This window comes from Macrobrachium rosenbergii, chromosome 42, assembly GCF_040412425.1.
Source record: "Macrobrachium rosenbergii isolate ZJJX-2024 chromosome 42, ASM4041242v1, whole genome shotgun sequence".
Taxonomy (NCBI): domain Eukaryota; kingdom Metazoa; phylum Arthropoda; class Malacostraca; order Decapoda; family Palaemonidae; genus Macrobrachium; species Macrobrachium rosenbergii.
Genome location: NC_089782.1, coordinates 55,705,261 through 55,722,090, shown reverse-complemented (window position 1 = coordinate 55,722,090; position 16,830 = coordinate 55,705,261). Strand labels below are relative to the sequence as shown.

Below are 16,830 nucleotides of genomic sequence, written 5' to 3'. Positions count from 1 at the left end.
ATTAACCCGGACATCGGATAAGATGAACACCGAAGAGGGTCAGCTGATTTAAAAAATGTAATACTTGACCACGATTTAAGATAGTTACTGTTTCTCCACTTGTCATGTACCGTTTTCCTTTTAATTTACCAAAGGTAAATAAAACACTTGTCATTTATCTTTTTATTTTATATATACTGTTCTGTATTTATACTTTACTGGACTGAAATGCTTTTAACTTGTAACCAATTTAACTTGCGCAGGGTATGTACCATCATTAAGAAATGCTATTGTCTGGAACGATAGGAAGTATTGAAGCCAATCACTGAGCATTAACAGTTTTACCTATCTGCTTCCCGACTGGTCGCTATTGTATGATGCTTTGTATGTTTAGGAAAGAAAAGACATGACAAATGTAAACTTTACGAAGACAGAAGCCGAGTTACTGAACAATACTTGTGTTTACGTGGCAAGATTAAAGAGAAGAATTTTGTTTTAAAGGTGTGTCAACGCAGCTTTAGTAAATATCTTCTGAAGAAAAAAAAAATTTTATACATATTTTGTTGCTGAAGAATCTCTGAACCAACAATTTTGCAATCAGAGTAATAAGAAGGAATTCATTCTATTCTTCATGTAACCAGTAAAATACATACACTATTAAAAACTATGTTTTGTATTCAAAACACACGTATTTATGTTATTGTCAGCCTCTCTGAGCAAACATTCTTTCTCAGACAGAATACAGCTAAAATTTGATTGGCTGGCTGGTTGCCATGGAGATCTGCTGGCCAGTGACAGCCCTCCACTTCTGTTCTATTTATAGACATTGTCGTGTGACGGAACTAAATTTGAACGTTGCCATGATCGTGATTATTTGACTGCTGATGGCAAAAATTACTCGGTAATTTGCTTTATATAATTATTTCTTCATGAAAACATGAATGCAACAATAATTTTAACTTTATTATAGTGCTATGAAAAATCCCACAACAGTCTGTTGTGGTGATGAGTCATCGTTTGCGAATCCTATTCCCAGACCATCCTCAGATATACGACTGCAAACTGATGACGACATCAATAACAATAAAAAACAACCCTCTCAAGATCGGTATGATGACATGTATTTTATAGTCTTACTTATCGTTAAAATTCACAAGTTGAATTACAGTAATTTTGATCATGTATATTTTGCATTTTATGGAATGTTTTTGTTGAAAACAAAATGTGTTAGTGAACTTATGGTCGTAATTGTCCCACTATTTTATTACTGATGATGTTAATTACCTCACATTTATTTAACAGTATATCAATATAGATAACAATAAACTATAATGAATAAATAACTAAAATAAAAAAAAATATGAAAAGAGGAAAAAAAATCTTACTCTTCATTTTGGAGACTCCACTTCAGTTTACTTAAGAAAATTATGCGTTTATGTCTCTGCCTAGGCATCTACATATGCGACTGAATTTTATCTTTTTTGATCATGTTTAATTCTTCATTTTTGATCTTTTACCATGAGCTTTAGTTCAAACGTTTCTACATTGGTGTATTATCGATACTCTTTATAAAAATAATGAAATACAAGATATTTATAGGTGTTAATAGGTATATATATAGATATCGCCGGTTAAACCGGACTGTCAGCTAAGATGGACACCCAGGCCCCCCTATTAGTCCGTCTTAACGAGGGTTGACTGTATATGAATGACGACTCACCTGCTGGTGTGGAGGTTTAGCTATCTGTAACAGTAAGTAGGTATCCAAATGATAAATTTTGTGAAAACTTATATTTTATGTAACTTACCAAGTAATTTCATTGCTGTTGTTTCTATTAATGGGTAGCTAAAAATTTTGAAATTCGCGGTTGTGCTATTTTGTTTGGCTAGGTGACTAACCCAGCCCACTTTTGGGGTAAGAGAGGAACAACTAGCAAAAGTATTCAGTTTGTTTCTGCCGGCTAATGGCTGTACACCAGCTTTTAGCAGCAGCTCTGATTTTGGAATTTGTCTTTCCTATTGATTTCCCATTGTATTTGGTGAAGTATTCTTGCTTTGGTAGCCTTTTGGCATTATTTACTGATTGTGACTTAAGTTGACTTGTTTTTCCCAAATGTCAGGCTCAAGTTCGACTAGCTTTAGGTATTGCAGCAAAGGCTGCAATACCCGGTTGAATAAGAAAATCGTACGATTCACATTCTATCTGCACAGATTGTAGGGGACAAATTTGTTCAGAAGGCTTACAGTGTAATGAATGTGTAAACTGGAATATTAAGAAGTGAAAGACTAAAATCTCATTTAAACAAACTGGCTAGAGATAAAAAGAGAAAAGCGACAGCCAGACGGATTAGTAAGTCTTTAGCTAGTCAGGGATCTCCTGTTGATCATGATATTGTAATGCTAACGTCGAGATTGACATTCCTGTTATTTCTGTTGCTCCCATACCCAGTTCTCCTGCTGTGCAACCTGCTCCGTTACCCAGCTCTCTCGCTTCGAACCCAACTCCATTGCCAGCCTTGAGTATAAAATTAATAAAAGGTTTGAAACGTTTTCCTTTTGTTCCTCCCTTGAGTGTCCTCTTGCACCCGAGACTCCTCTGGTACCCAGGCGCCCTGCAGTGTTGGAAGCTCCCTTGACTGAAAAACACTTGGTTTCTTCTAAGCGCCTGAAATCGTTTAAGGGCTCGTTGGTTCCTTCTTGTGCTGCTGCAGAGCACCCATTTTCTCTAGAGCGTCACAGAGCCCCCGAGCCCCCCATCTTCACCCATCCACTCTTTGATTCATGGATTGCCAACTAAGATGAAGTGCCCAGTGGCACCCGATCTTTTGTTGGCGCCAGAGCGTCCCCATGCTTATGCCGCCGATGCTTTGACTCCTTCAGCTGTTATTGTTTCCCGAGCAGTTGGGCATTCTTATGTGTCTTGAACGTCTGCGCCTCAGGCTTTACCCTCTTCTAGCAAGCAAGCACCCTCCATGGTAGACCCGATCCAGAGCAAGCTCGACAGTATTCTGAGCCTGTTGAAGAAAGCTCTGTCAACCCCTCAGCCTGGGGACTTGGCTTTGTCTCCTGTATCCTTGGACAAGGAAGAAGAAGTTATTGTTCAAGGTGCTCATCCTTCAGCTTATGCATCACTGCTAAGATATCTTCTTGCTACCTTCCCAAATTGCTTTTTGCCTGCAGCTCCTTCTTCGCCCACGTCAACTTATCTTGGGGAGTCAGAGTCTTCCAAGCCTTCGAGACTACCCAAGTCATTGCTTTCTTTTTCTGCCAAGAAAGCCCACGGTGTTATTGAGGGTGGCTAGCAGAGAAGAGGGAACAAGGTAGAGCCATTTTCAGCTTCCCTCATTCTAGATTGTCCAAGAGGAGGCAGCTCTCTTATGTCACAGGGGAAGCTCCTCCTCTGGGAGTGTCTGCCTCTTCCCAGAGGGACTTCTCTGGGTTGATCTATTCCTCTGGTAGATCTGTCTTTGCTTCAGCGAAGATCATGTTCAGTTTGTGAGCTCTCACACCTTAAAAACCCGTTTAAGGTATTTGAAGTGTTGAGTTGTCTCGATTGGGCAGTGGGCTCTCCTGCCTGTAAGTTTAAGGACTCCCCTACTATTTGTGAAGATAGTGCCTCCAACTTGCTGGGGGTCCTCTCGTGTATCGATAAAGGAATCAGGGACAGTTCCCAGGAATTAGCTTCCATTTACACAATGGGAGTTTTAAAGAAGAGAGAACTGTGGTCCTACACCTCTAGGGGGGGTAAACTCCCTCCCAGAAGTTGGCCCTTCTGTTTCCCCCACTGGATCATCATCACCTGTTCCCGCAGGCTAGAGTTCTGGAGGTTTCTTAGGATCTTCAGAAGAAGAATATGCAAGATCTTCTTGCCCAATCTTCTAGGCGACCTAAGGAGGTGCCTGCTCATACCTCCAGGACAATCTCCCCACTGCAGACTCTGCCCTTTCTTGGCATCAGACAAAGATCCCTTTCTAGATTCCGTTTGTCCAGCACATTTGTCTCCAAAGCCATTAAGAGATCCTCATCCCGTTCTGCCTCTCACAAGTGAGAATTTCGTCCTCCGGACTTCTGTAGGAGCCAGACTCCTTCTCTTCTGGTAGAAGTGGAGAGAGAGGGGGGGCAGAGCCCTGGATTGTCAACATTTTGAGGGAAGGCTATTCTATCCCCTCCAAAGGGGGCGATAGAATTAGTAGAGAATGTGGGCTCCCCAGGGTTCTACAATCATCTTTTGTGGTGCCCAAAGCTTCAGGGGGCTGAAGGCCCTGTCCTGGACATCAGCGCATTGAATGTCTTCATTCAGAAGACAAAGTTCAAGATGGAGACAAATCAAACCGCCATGTCATCCATTCGCCAGGGAGACTGGATGACATCTATAGACATACAGGATGCATACTTCCACATCCCAATACGTCGGGAATCGAGGGTTTCTGAGGTTTATGTTTGGGAACAAAGTGTCCCAGTTCCGCGCTCTATGTTTCGGGTTATCGACGGCACCTCAAGTGTTTACCAGAGTGCTCGCTCCCTTAGCGAAATGGCTCCATCTGATGGGAATCAAGGTCTCCCTTTACTTGGACGATTGGCTACTTCAGGCCCAATCAAAGAGAAATGTTCAGAGGACCTTCAAAAGACTCTTCTCCTAGCCCAGGGGCTGGGATTGATGATCAACGTTCAGAAGTCTCAGTTGATTCCGTCACAACGGACTCTTTTATTTAGGGATGATAATAGACTCAGAGTTTCAGGCTTTTCCACTCACCGAAGAGAATACAGTCTTGCCTCAACATAGTGCATAGATTTCTTCTGGACCAATGCCCTGCCAACGAATGGATGAGTCTTCTTGGGATGTTATCATCCACAGAACAATTCATACTCCTGGGCAGACTTCATATGAGACCGCTCCAGTTCTTCTTAAGAATCAGTTGGAACAGGAAAAATACCCAGACTCTTTCAAGTTCCAAGTAACTCCAGAGGTAAAGAGGATCTGCATTGGTAGAGCTTAGAAGGAAGGTTGTCGCAAGGGAAATCTCTCCCTTCTGTTGAACCCCAACCTAGACTTCTCAGACGCATCGAACCTAGGTTGGGGAGCTATGTTGGGAGACAACGAAATTTCAGGGACCTGGTCTCTGGAACAGAAATTGGCATATAAATGTCAAGGAGTTGAAGGCAGTTCATCTGAGGTTACAATTTTTCATAGAAGTGTATAACAAGACAATCCAACTCCAACAGTATGACTGCCCTGGTGCATATCAAAAACCAAGGGTGGGGGGGACACTTTCTCCCTTTACAAGACGGCAAGGGATCTTCTGCTTTGGGCATATCAATTTAAAGTCAAGCTTCTTACTCACTTCATTCAGGGGAAGCTCAATGTTCTGGCAGATGAGCTAAGTCATCGAAGATGGATGTTACCCACGGAGTGGACTCTGGATCCTCAAGTTTGCTCGGATCTTTGGAAGTTGTAGGGGGGACTCCAATCATAGACCTGTTCGCGACTTCCAGGAACCGTTGTCTCCCTCTGTTTGCTTGCCAGTTCCAGACCCTTTTAGCGTGGGCAACTGACGCCATACTTCAGGACTGGTCAGACAGTCCCCTTTATGTGTTTACCCACCTTCAGCATGATAAGACGGGTGATCAACAAATTCCAGACTTCGCCAACATCTGTCAGTGACCCTAGTGGCCCTCTTTTGGCTAACGAAGGAATGGTTCTCGGATCTTCTTGACCTCCTTTCCAAGGCTGCTACCTCAAAAACCTCATCTGCTAAAACAACCCCACTTCTGGCGTTCTCATCAGGGATTGTCTACTCGGACCCTGACAGGATACACTGTCAGGAAACTTCTTAGAAAGAAGGGGTTTTCAAGATCGGCTTCGCAAGCTATTGCCAAATGCAGGCAACAGTCCTCTGATAGAGTATATCAGGCCAAGTGGACAATTTTTAGAGAATGGTGGAGGAAGCGCAGAGTGTCATCTTCTCAGACATCTATAGCCGAAATAGCAGACTTTCTACTATATCTTAAGACTGACAGGAACCTGTCATCCTCACCATGCTAAGCTCTGTCTTCAGACAGGGGAGTGGACCTTTCCTCTAATCAGGATTTATCAGATCTAATTAGATCGTTTGACATAGACAGAAAGAGGTAGCAGCAGTGCCATGGAACCTGGGCGTGGTCCCTAAATGGTTGTCTGGTCCCCGATTTGAGCCTATGCATTCAATTTCCCTGAGAGATCTAACTAGAAAGACCCTCTTTCCAGTCGCTTTAGTGACTGCAAAACGAATCAATGAGGTCCATGCAATAGACAAAAGAGTGGGTTTTTCCCAAGAGAATGCTGTCTGTTCCTTCTCTTTGTGATTTCTAGCCGAGAACGAGTCCAGTTCCAATCCATGGCCTCATTCCTTTTCAGTTAAAAGCTTGTCTGAGATTGTAGGCCCAGATGAGGAAGAGAGAGTGTTGTGTCCTGTGAGAGCTCTAAGGTTTGATCTTCACAGAACAAAGAAGATTCGTGGTCCTTCAAACGCCTTATGGTGTTCTGTTAAGAATCCTTCTTGGCCACTCTCAAAGAATGCCTTGGCATTCTTCCTTAGAGACCTCATCTCGGAAGCCCATTCTTCTGTTGAAGATGAGGTTTTTCCATTCTGTAAAGTGAGAGCTCATGAAATTTGGACTGTAGCCACTTGTTGACATTCAAGCATAATTTGTCTCTCTCCTCAATATTGCAAGCGACTTTTTGGAAATGTAAGTCGGTCTTTGCAACTCATTATTTAAAGGAAATTGAAACAGTTTATGATAATTGCAGTACTTTGGGTCCATTTTGGTGGCTGGCGTGTTGTTGGGGGAAGAAGCATAGGAAGCCATCCTTCCTTCCTTTCTTCCCCTTGATTTGAGGTTATTGAGTTTCTTTAAGGGAGCCTGGGGCTACAGTGTACCGGAGTGCCCTGCAGTCCTCCATAGTTGGGCAGTGGTTTTAACTTTTTATGGTATTAGGTGACATTTATTTCATTGTCTTTTTTTTCTGTACTGCGCCTTAGACAAGGGCAACATTATTACCTTTGTCGGCAATTGGAATCATCTTTGCTACAAAGTACCCACTAATGTAGTAGGCGAGCCTCGGCTATACCGCCACACCACTATGCATTAGGGAGAGCACCAATAGAGGCAGTACCTTCCTGCAGCAGCTCCCTTATCAGGTATGGAAACAACAGGCATTTTTTAATGCTAGCAATCCTCTCTGTTCTCGAATTCATTACCATTCTTATTGTTTGGAGTAGGTTTGTTTATGCATCCCACCTCCTGTCAATGTGGGAATCAGCAATGCAATTACTTGCTAAGTTACTCATATAAAAATGACATTTTTATGATAAAATAAAGTTTTATATATACTTTTACCAATTAATTACATGATTGGTGCCCTCCCTCCTCCCCTCACATGAACATTATGGCACAAACAAATTGAATACTTTTGCTAGTTGTTCCTCTCTTACCCCGAAAGTGGGTCGGGTTATTCACCTAGCCAAACAAAATACACAATTTGCGGACTCGTATTTGCAGATTTCTCTGTGGAACATATCTACCCATTATTCTCAGAAAATTTTCCCATTTGCGGTATTTTTCACTGAGAAATATTCACTTACTGTATTTTCATATAATTTTCATGACTAAATGCACTTTTTGTGATAAAACTATTAAAATACTCAGGTATAGGCATTTTAGAGGTTTTTCTTGTGTTTAAACTATCAACATAGGTAGTTCTAAGTGTTTTTAGAGGGTTTTAAGTATTCACGGATTTTAGCTATATGCGAGGGGATGCAGTCCCCCGCGAATACGGGGGGTTTAGTGTAGCATGACCCGCGAATTTAAAATTTTTTAGCTGCTGGTTAATAGAAACTATAGCAATATAATTACTTGATAAGTATATATAAAACTCTATTTTATCATAAAAATGCCATATTGCAATACACTCCCTGAACACCTGAATTAGCCCTGGTCACTGACCAGCCCGAACTATATCCCCATAATTTTACCCACAAAATGGGTAATTAACTATCAGCATTACCAACGTTATAGGCAAAATCTTGTCAAATGAGTTACCTGAGGTACCGTTGACAACTCTGCTGCAAGTAATGGCCGACATCCCTGATTGTTATTTGTTCGCGTGGTGTCCCACACAGGCGAACTTTTGGTCATTTAGCCCGACCCCCATTTAAAGAATTTGGATATCAGATTACGACTTTGAACTGTTTTCAACGCCTTTTCTCTTGGATTTATGCTTTATTGACTGGATTTGGAACTTCACTCTTCGTTTTGACTTTGGATCGGTACTTTGGCCTCGATATGGATAAGTCAGGAAAGAAGACGTCACCGTCTGCTAGCGCTGCTGCTTCAACTTCGTCTACAGCTTCGACAACCGAGCCTTCTACTGCTGGAGATGCTGCCGCTCATTGGTCTTGCACGTCCGCAAGCGTAGGATGAGTACCCTCAAGCACGATCGACTTTCTGTTTGTATTTTATGTAGGAAGGTTCAGTGTAGTATCAGTCAGAGATGTGATGAGCATAGGTCTTGGTCAGTAGATCAAATGGAGGATTATATGAAACAGAAAATCCTTTGCCTCGAAGAGTAAGCATAGGTCAGGACCAGCTGTAGGGTTTCAATCAGTAGTTAAGGCAGTGTTAGATTCAGAGTTATTCAAGAAGTTAGAGGAAAGGTTATCATCCAGTATGTCTAGCCTATTTCTAGCCTGATGAGTAAGTTAACAGGGAATAGAGATAGTGATAGTACTGCAATAGCTTAGTTGATTCTAATCGCTCTTTTTCAGCCCCCTGCCTGTTCCAGAACCAGCCCTAACGGGTGCCGGAGGTCATGGAGAACCACAAGCCTCGAAGGTAGGTTCTGCCGGCCCCCCCGGGCGCGGAGCAGGCAGTGTTGGCAGCAGATTCCCCCCCATCCCACTCAAGGCGTAAGTTCTGAGTTTGATGTAGTTAGGTAAGACACAGACGAGTAGGGAAAATAGGTTAGGAAGTGTTCAGGAAGAGAAGTGGAAGGTATAGTCTTCTTCAGGTTCGGGTTCAATCGGGGTTTCTAGTGTGATGACTTTGTCTTTGGATCCATCTTTGGTTTTAATTCCTGCATGAGTTCTTTACAACAGAAGGTTTCTAAGTGTGTGGTTGGTCGTTCGGGTGTGGTTTTGAGTTTGTCAGGTTCTGAAGTGTTGAAGAATGCTCCCTCGTCTTCGAAGGTTCCTTTTCCTTCGGTGGATGAGTTTGGTTCGTCTTTCGATGGTGTTAATTCTGTTGATCAGGTTTTCAATTTAGCTCAGTATAATGCAAAATTGTGGCGTTTGTCACAGGGTTATAGATTACTAGTTAGGCAGTTTTTCTGTTTTGGGTTTTCCAATATTCACGATCACGTCTTGAAGAATTTTCCTCAGTTTGCTAATGATGTCTGTGAAGATTATCAAGGGGAAACAGAGTCGGGCTAGTTTCTTTCGCTAAAAACTATGGCCTCCTCTGTTTCTTCTGAGTTTTCTTTTTTGCTCGTTTTCTTCTATGCCTTCTTCCAGTGTCTTGACACAATCTTCTTTATCGGGTCACTCTTCGAAGGGCTCTTCGGAGTCTCCTCTCGCTCATCCTGTTTTTCTTTGCCATTAACTCAGCAGAGCAAAGAATTTTTCATTGGTTCAATCCTGTAATGTAAAGTTTCATTGGCCCCCTCTCTCCCTTTGGGGTTGAGTTAAGGTGCACCTTTGGCGGGGCTGTCTTCTTTAGCACCTTGCCCAGGTCCTGTAGTTTTCTCAGGCTTCTGATCTAGATGCTTCACAAGCGGTTGCGGGGTCTTCCGCAACTCCGTATTTTCATCCATTACTGGGTTTAAAACGTAATTTGTTCACTGCGTTTCTTGCAGCTGCTACAGCGGTTGGCGTTTCATCTGCACATTATTGAGTGTATCAGTGCCGATGGTGTCCTCAGCCTCTCCTTTCACTAGAGCAGCTGGTAATTTGCCTTCTTCGGTTCCCATTGGTTCCGCAGCTCGTAGCTTGTCCTGAGAAACCTTTGAGTACTGGACCAGTTAGTATGTTCTCCACCTGTCCAACGTCAGCGGTAGGTGCTCCGGTTGTTACTCTGAGTGTGGCTTCTTTCTTTTTCTCTCCTTCTTCTATGTCTTTCTCAACTTTTCATGTGGCTATTTCTGTTCTTCCTTCTAAGGTGTTCAAGGTGGGTTTGGCTTTGGTTCTGGGTCATCAGTGAGTTCTTCCTCCCTCTCCCTTAATCAGTGCGACTTCAGCTCCAGATACCCATCCTGGTGCGGCGTTGGTTCATCTGGCGTTTGGGTGGATCGGGTGTTGCGGCCTCTCCGCTCGCAGGGCTGGGCATTTGTCGCCCAGGTGTGTTCAGTCCAGGTGTTACGTCATCGTCGCCGGGTGGTGCGGGGTTTGCGTGGTCGAGTGCGACCGACTCAAGAGTTTTGTCCTAAGCTTTAGTTGGTACAGGGTTTTGCGCAACTGGGTTACTTGGCTCAGGTAAGATGGGGTCAGATATGTCAGGTTTTGGTTTCACGTCCAGATGTAGCAAGTTCTGGGTGCTTGGGTTTAGCTCTTGCGGGTGGTCAGTCTGTCTCTTTTCCTGTCCCTGTTCGGTCAGACCAGTCTGACAGAGAATGCTGTTTCGAAGAAGAGGGGCCGGTACCAGATATAAGTTTTTCTCCGGCCGGATGGTGGACTTATCCATTCTCTCTACCCGCAGTCCAGGCTCCTGAGGAACCTACACAACCAAACCAAGCAATGTTTGAATCGTTGTATGCAAGTAAACCAGTAGACTCCCAAACATCAAGTAAACTGGTCTGGTTTGGCCGAGTCGGGCAGGCTTTGAGGGAGGCGGACTCTAGGTTAGCTTCTCTTATCGGGTCGGGTAGACTGGATTCAATCTTGCTCCCTAATCGGAAGGGGTTCTATAGGGTAGCGGATAACCCTTCTGCCAGTGTTAGAGTTTCTCTCAACGAATCTGCTGAGGCTCTTCTCTCTCAGGTTCCTTCATCGAATCGTTTGGTCTGAGTTACATCTGCGTGGAGGTTTGTATTTTGGAGGACACTTTTGCAGCCTGTCTGAGGCCTTGTCCTACTCTGTGTGGATGTTGTCTGGGTTGATGGGGTTTTCTCAAACAAGATAGATATATTCCCTCAATCCTGTTCTGTTTGACATCCTCATCACTTCGGTTTCAATGGGGTTGGCATACCAGGCTAACATTTTGGCTGGCTGTGCAACGGTTTTTGGCAAGAAGGGGAGGGACTTTTTAAATCATTTTCCGCCTCACTATCCGGACATACTTAAGAGGGTTCTGTTGAGGGCGCCTTTTGTGCTCTGCAAGTCTTTTGAGAGAGGAGTATGTCTCCTTCGTGGTCAATTTTGTGTTGTCGTCGTCAGCAGTAGCGGCACAGCTGGCTTTGATTAGTGTGGCTGCTCAGGGTTCAGGTGATGTGGTCAGTATGACAAACTTTTGTTGCTTCTAACTCATGTCTCCAGTGTCAGCAATTATGCATCATCAAGGGTACAAAATGTTGAAGTATCTAGCCCTTGGTTGATCCTTGCCCCCTCTCTAGAAGAGCTAGTAAGGGCGAGGAGCTTCTTATTGAATCTATGCAAGATACGAGGAATTCTTATAAACTTTCCAAGTAGAGGTGTTCCTGTCCAGCAGGGACTCTCTCTCTCTCTCTCTCTCTCTCTCTCTCTCTCTCTCTCTCTCTCTCTCTCTCTCTCTCTCTCTCTCTCAGATCAAAGTTGGGGAGCAACCTTGGAGGAACCCAGGCTTCGGGCCTCTGGAGGGATTGGGAAACAGAGGAGTCATAATCTTCGGGAACTGAGGGCTATAAAGGGAAGCCCTCAGGTGTTCTTCAGTCCTAGTGCACAACAGAGTAATGGCTCCATTTTGGGACAACATAACTGCCAAGTCGTATCTGAGAACTTCGGGGAAGAGATCAACAGAACTCAATACTATAACACAGAGAGTCCTGAACAGGTGTGAAGAACGGAAAGTGTCTCTTTTTCCCCGACTTGTATCGGGTAGTCTCAACATACTGGCCGACTCGTTAAGTCGCTCTTAACAGGTATTGGGGGGAGAGTGGAAAGTCCACTCTCCCCCCAATACCTGTTAAGAAGTAGTATGTCAGCTTCTCCAAAGTGGACAGCATCTGTGGACTTTTTATTTCTCACCAGTGGTGGACCCCATGTCGATAGGCACCGTTGTGATGTTAAAAAATTGGAATCGCATGCAGGTGTATGCTTTCCGCCATTCGCTCGCATTCATCAGGTAATCAGGAAATGGTGGGAGAGTGTCAAGACATCTATGACTCTAGCTCCTTGCTGGCCCTAACACCCTTGGTTTCCGGAACTCCTAAAGCTCCTTACGGAAGTTCCTACGTTCCTTTCCATGCAAAGATCTTCTCAGACAACCGCATTTTCACCATTATCATCCAAACCCTCGCATGCTGAATCTAGTTGCAAGGCGACAGCCGAACGAGCAGCTAGACAGACCGGACTCTCTAAAGCTGTGTCTGGACAGTTTTCCTTCAGCTTGAGAAAGTCAACCCGTAAGCTTTACCAGGTCAGCTGGACAATGTATAGAAGTTGGTGTCGTGAGGAAGGTCATTTCATCTCTAGACCTTCCATAGCCAAATAGCTGATTTTCTTTTATTCCTTCAGAAAGTCAAGGTTCTTTTGTATTCGGCTATTGCTGGCTACCGCTCAATGCTTAGCAGTACATGTAGTTTCCATCTTCCCGAAAATTTCTAGTAGTAAGATCGTCCATGATTTATTACATTCCTTTAAGATTAAACGTCCTGTCTTGCCAACTCGGGCTCCTCTGTGGGATTTGTCGGAAGTTCTGACATTAAGACAACTGACTAAGAAGGTGCTTTTTCTTACGGCTTTAGCTACAGCTAGAAGGGTGGGCGAGCTTCAGGCAGTATCTAAGCTGGTTTCCTAGTTGGGAAATGATATGTATTTCTCTTCTCCAGAATTTGTGGCGAAGATGGAGTTGGAGGCTAACCCTCTCCCTCGTTTGGTTAGGGTTCTTTATCTGCAAGAGTTCGTTACTGGTAAACTAGCGGAGATGTTCTTTATGTCCGGTTTGAGCATTAAAAGTCTATTTATCAAAGGTTGAGAAACTCTGTTCGCGTCAGTGTACACTTCTCGTCTCCGCAAAATCCTTCCCGTATGCGGTCAAAGAATGTGATTAGTTACTTTCTGAGGGAGATGATGTCCCAGGCTTCTCAGGTTCTTCTTCATCGTCTTCAAGCTCTGTATTACCCCAAGTGCACAGTATTCGGAGTTGGCTACTTCATCTTCATATCTAAGGAATTGTTCAGTGTCTCCTATTCTGGAGGTGGCTACTTGGAAGTGCGTCTCAATGTTTACTTCCTTTTATTTAAGAGACGTTCAGTTTGCCTCGTCTGAGGTTATTCTCTTAGTCCGTGGTAGCAGCTAACTCTGTTATCTAGGGTGCATTCATTTAGCTGAGGTGGTATTCTCTTAGTGATGAAATTCTTAGGTTAACCAGATAGAGGAATTCATTTTAGTGTTTAGAATCCTAGACATCATTAATAGTGTAATTACATGAACTTAGGTTTAGTATGTTTTAAGTATCTTAGTCTTTGATAATTTCCTTATGAGAGTCCAAGGGGGTTCTCCAGTAGGCTAGTCTCTTTCTTTGCCGCTGAGATACGTCTTTGCTCATCGATCGTCGATTCGTCAAGCCTTATCAGCAACCTGGATGGGTTATCCGGAGGATCAGCGGCTCAGCACACTGCTTCATTCCCCGCCATACATTAGAGGCTCTGAATGGCCACATGGGAGGTTCTTCGTACTCCTCCATACATGAGAGGCTCTGAATAGCCACGTGGGAGGTTCATCGTACTCCTCCATACATGAGAGGCTCTGAATAGCCACATGGGAGGTTCATATTACTCCTCCATACATGAGAGGTTCTGAAGAGCCACATGGGAGGTCGACGGACCAAGACAGTACTGACCTGACTGTCAATCAAAGAACTCTTCAGCATGTCTCTTCACCGAAAGCATTGACTGATATGGTGACACGCATTTACACATAGTAGGTGGGTAATGAGTTACCTACTTATTCTCCGTTGACAGGTTGGGCTGAATTAGATTGATCCCACTTCCATTAAAATTTTGTTAATCGGGCTAATTCAGGTGTTCAGGGAGTGTATTGCAGTATGAAGTTTTCATAATATAAAACTAATATTGTAATACTTATCTGAACACCTGAATGATCCCACCCTCCTCTTCAATCTTTGATAGAGAGTGACTCAATTGGGAATGTTGGCCTCTGTCGGCCAGTATTTGCAGCAGCATTGTCAACGGTACCTCAGGTAACTCATTTGACAAGATTTTGACTGTAGCATTGCTAACGCTAACTGTTAATTACCCACTTTGTGGGTAAAATTATGGGGATATAGTTCGGGCTGGTCAGTGACCAGGGCTAATTCAGGTGTTCAGGTAAGTATTACAATATTAGTTTTATTATGAAAACTTCATTTTTAAATTATATTGCATTAGCAGAATACCTGTAGAGGTTTGGAGTCATGCTACTTGTACGATGGTATCCAGGTGTAGAATTATAATGATAATTTCCCTTTTCCTATTTATGTGAGTTAAGAAGGAAGACTTTTTCAAGGTTTAGAAAAAATTGTTTGATTTTATTGGTTCATGGTCATAGAATTGTATTATATTTGATGAATTATGTATACTTTCTACTACTGTATGAGAAATATTGTCAACAGAGCTACTATTACTTGCTAATTTTAGTAATCATGTAGGCAAATACCAGAATATGTTGGTGTTTGGGCTCAGGTGACAGAAATAAAAAAGAATTAAAATATTCATTGCTCTTGAAAATAATTTTGATCTACAAACTTTTGTAAAAATTTTCTTCATGGCATTGAAGTTTACCACTATTTGATATTCAGTAGCAATGCATTTGAGAAGAAGGCTCTGTCATGTACATAACTTATGCAGATGTTTAGTAGATACTGCCTCTTTTAGTGCCAGTTTATTTCATACTTGTAGCACATGTGTTTTGATGTTACTTTTTATTCATGAGTGTAAATATGAAGCTCACATTTGAATTTTTACATTAATTGTGTCATTGAATTTATTTATTGCATGAGTTAGTTTTATAGAGTTGAATGAATTGAATTGTCTATCAGACAAGGAGGGGAACAGAAAAACTAGTCATTGTGTGTTGGAAGTGAAGAAAATTTAGTAAATAAGTATTTGGGGAAAAGAGAGTAGGAAGAGATTGCAACACTATCACTTTGGGAAAGAGAGAGTAAACATTGGGGTTACTGTAGTAGGAGAGCTCCAACAGTTATTGATGATTAACCTTGACCTTGACACTACTAACCTCCTCTCAAATGTTTTGGTGCTGTGTCAGCTGCTAATGAAAGCACCTCGTCGTTACTCACAGTCTGAACAAGTCACTGTGTTGGTGGGAGGCTTCTTTACTAGATGGTAATTTATAGCTATAGAACCATCAGTATGCAAATTCCAAGTATTTTATTCATCTTAGAAATAGGCTGGAGAGTTAATATGCATATTATTACTTCTGTAATTCATAAAACTTTTTTGTTTGTATTGTTTATACGTTATTGTACTGTACTTTGAATGAAACTGCAATTGGGTTAAGAAAATATGATTGTTTTAAATAGTATGAGATGCCAAACATGATCATTTAAAATAGTTTGAGATGCCAGATATGATTGTTTAAAATAGTTTGAGGTGCCAAATTCATAATCAGTATTTTTGTTTGTACAAAACAGAAAATGAAGGATGATGATTGTAGTGAATTGAGTTTCTTGAAAATTTATCCTAAAGTGATCTTCATCTACAATTTTTAGGTATCATTTTGAGGCATAAGATGCCAGAGAATTAATACATTATGGAAATTTTTAATTTTTGTACACTTTTATGTATGATATGTTGTTATTTTCAGCATTTGGGACTTGTGGTAGGATACCACTTACAGTGTACCGAGGTCATTAAGGTATTTTGAACTTTGAAGTGTCTCACTCTAACAAATGGCAAATGACTCCCTTCTGGGCCAGCCAGCCATGTGAGAGTAGGAAAGTGTGACTCACTGGTCTGGTTAAACTACCATATGATAACAGAAATAATTATCTTGTGGGCATTGTTAATTATGGCATCTGTATTTCATGTATGGTAAAGACCATTGAAACTGTAATTATAAAATGAAACAAGAAGTACTATTTTAAAATATCCAAGAGATCTTGTAGTTAGAAACAGTCTGTTTCTGTATGAATGCACTGCGCATATTGTAGTCAAAAGAAGTACTGTACAGTAGAAGTTATTGATCCATACCTATCAACTCATCTGACTCAACTTTAAATCTCAGATAGGAAATTGACTATATATGTGATTGACAGAAAATGTCCACTGAACACAGGTGAGAGGGAGAGGTAACATTAAACTTCAGACAGGACTATGTGCCACTAATATAAGTTTTGTTGCCTGCTTCTGAAATTTTTCTTGTTGTCTAATCTCTAAGGCAGGTGACATCTAGTTGCAAAATGAGGTTTTTTATGTTTTTTTTTCTTCATGAGAGATGTCATGTTTCAGGTAAAGGTAATGAAGATAAAAGAGGGATACCGGTTACTGACGAAGTCTATAGCAAGTCTTGGTTATATGTTAATGGGCAACCAGTTATTTGTGACAGATACATGGAGGTAAGTATATTCTTAATGCTGTATATTACGTATGGCACTGCAGGTGTTAGTCGGTGTAATACTGTTAATAGATTGAATTGTACCTGCATCATACGTGTATGTTTCTTCTCA

General features: G+C 42.1%; 1 protein-coding gene across 5 annotated transcripts in view; it reads left to right on the top strand.

The window, feature by feature from the left end:
* Window positions 1–16,830, top strand: part of Mnn1 (menin 1) — a 253,722-nt gene that overhangs the window by 169,876 nt on the left and 67,016 nt on the right. For all 5 annotated transcript variants that reach the window (XM_067086513.1, XM_067086512.1, XM_067086514.1 and 2 more), the window contains one exon: window positions 16,613–16,719. In XM_067086513.1, coding sequence (XP_066942614.1) covers window positions 16,613–16,719 — 107 coding nt within the window. The remainder of the gene's footprint in view (window positions 1–16,612; window positions 16,720–16,830) is intronic.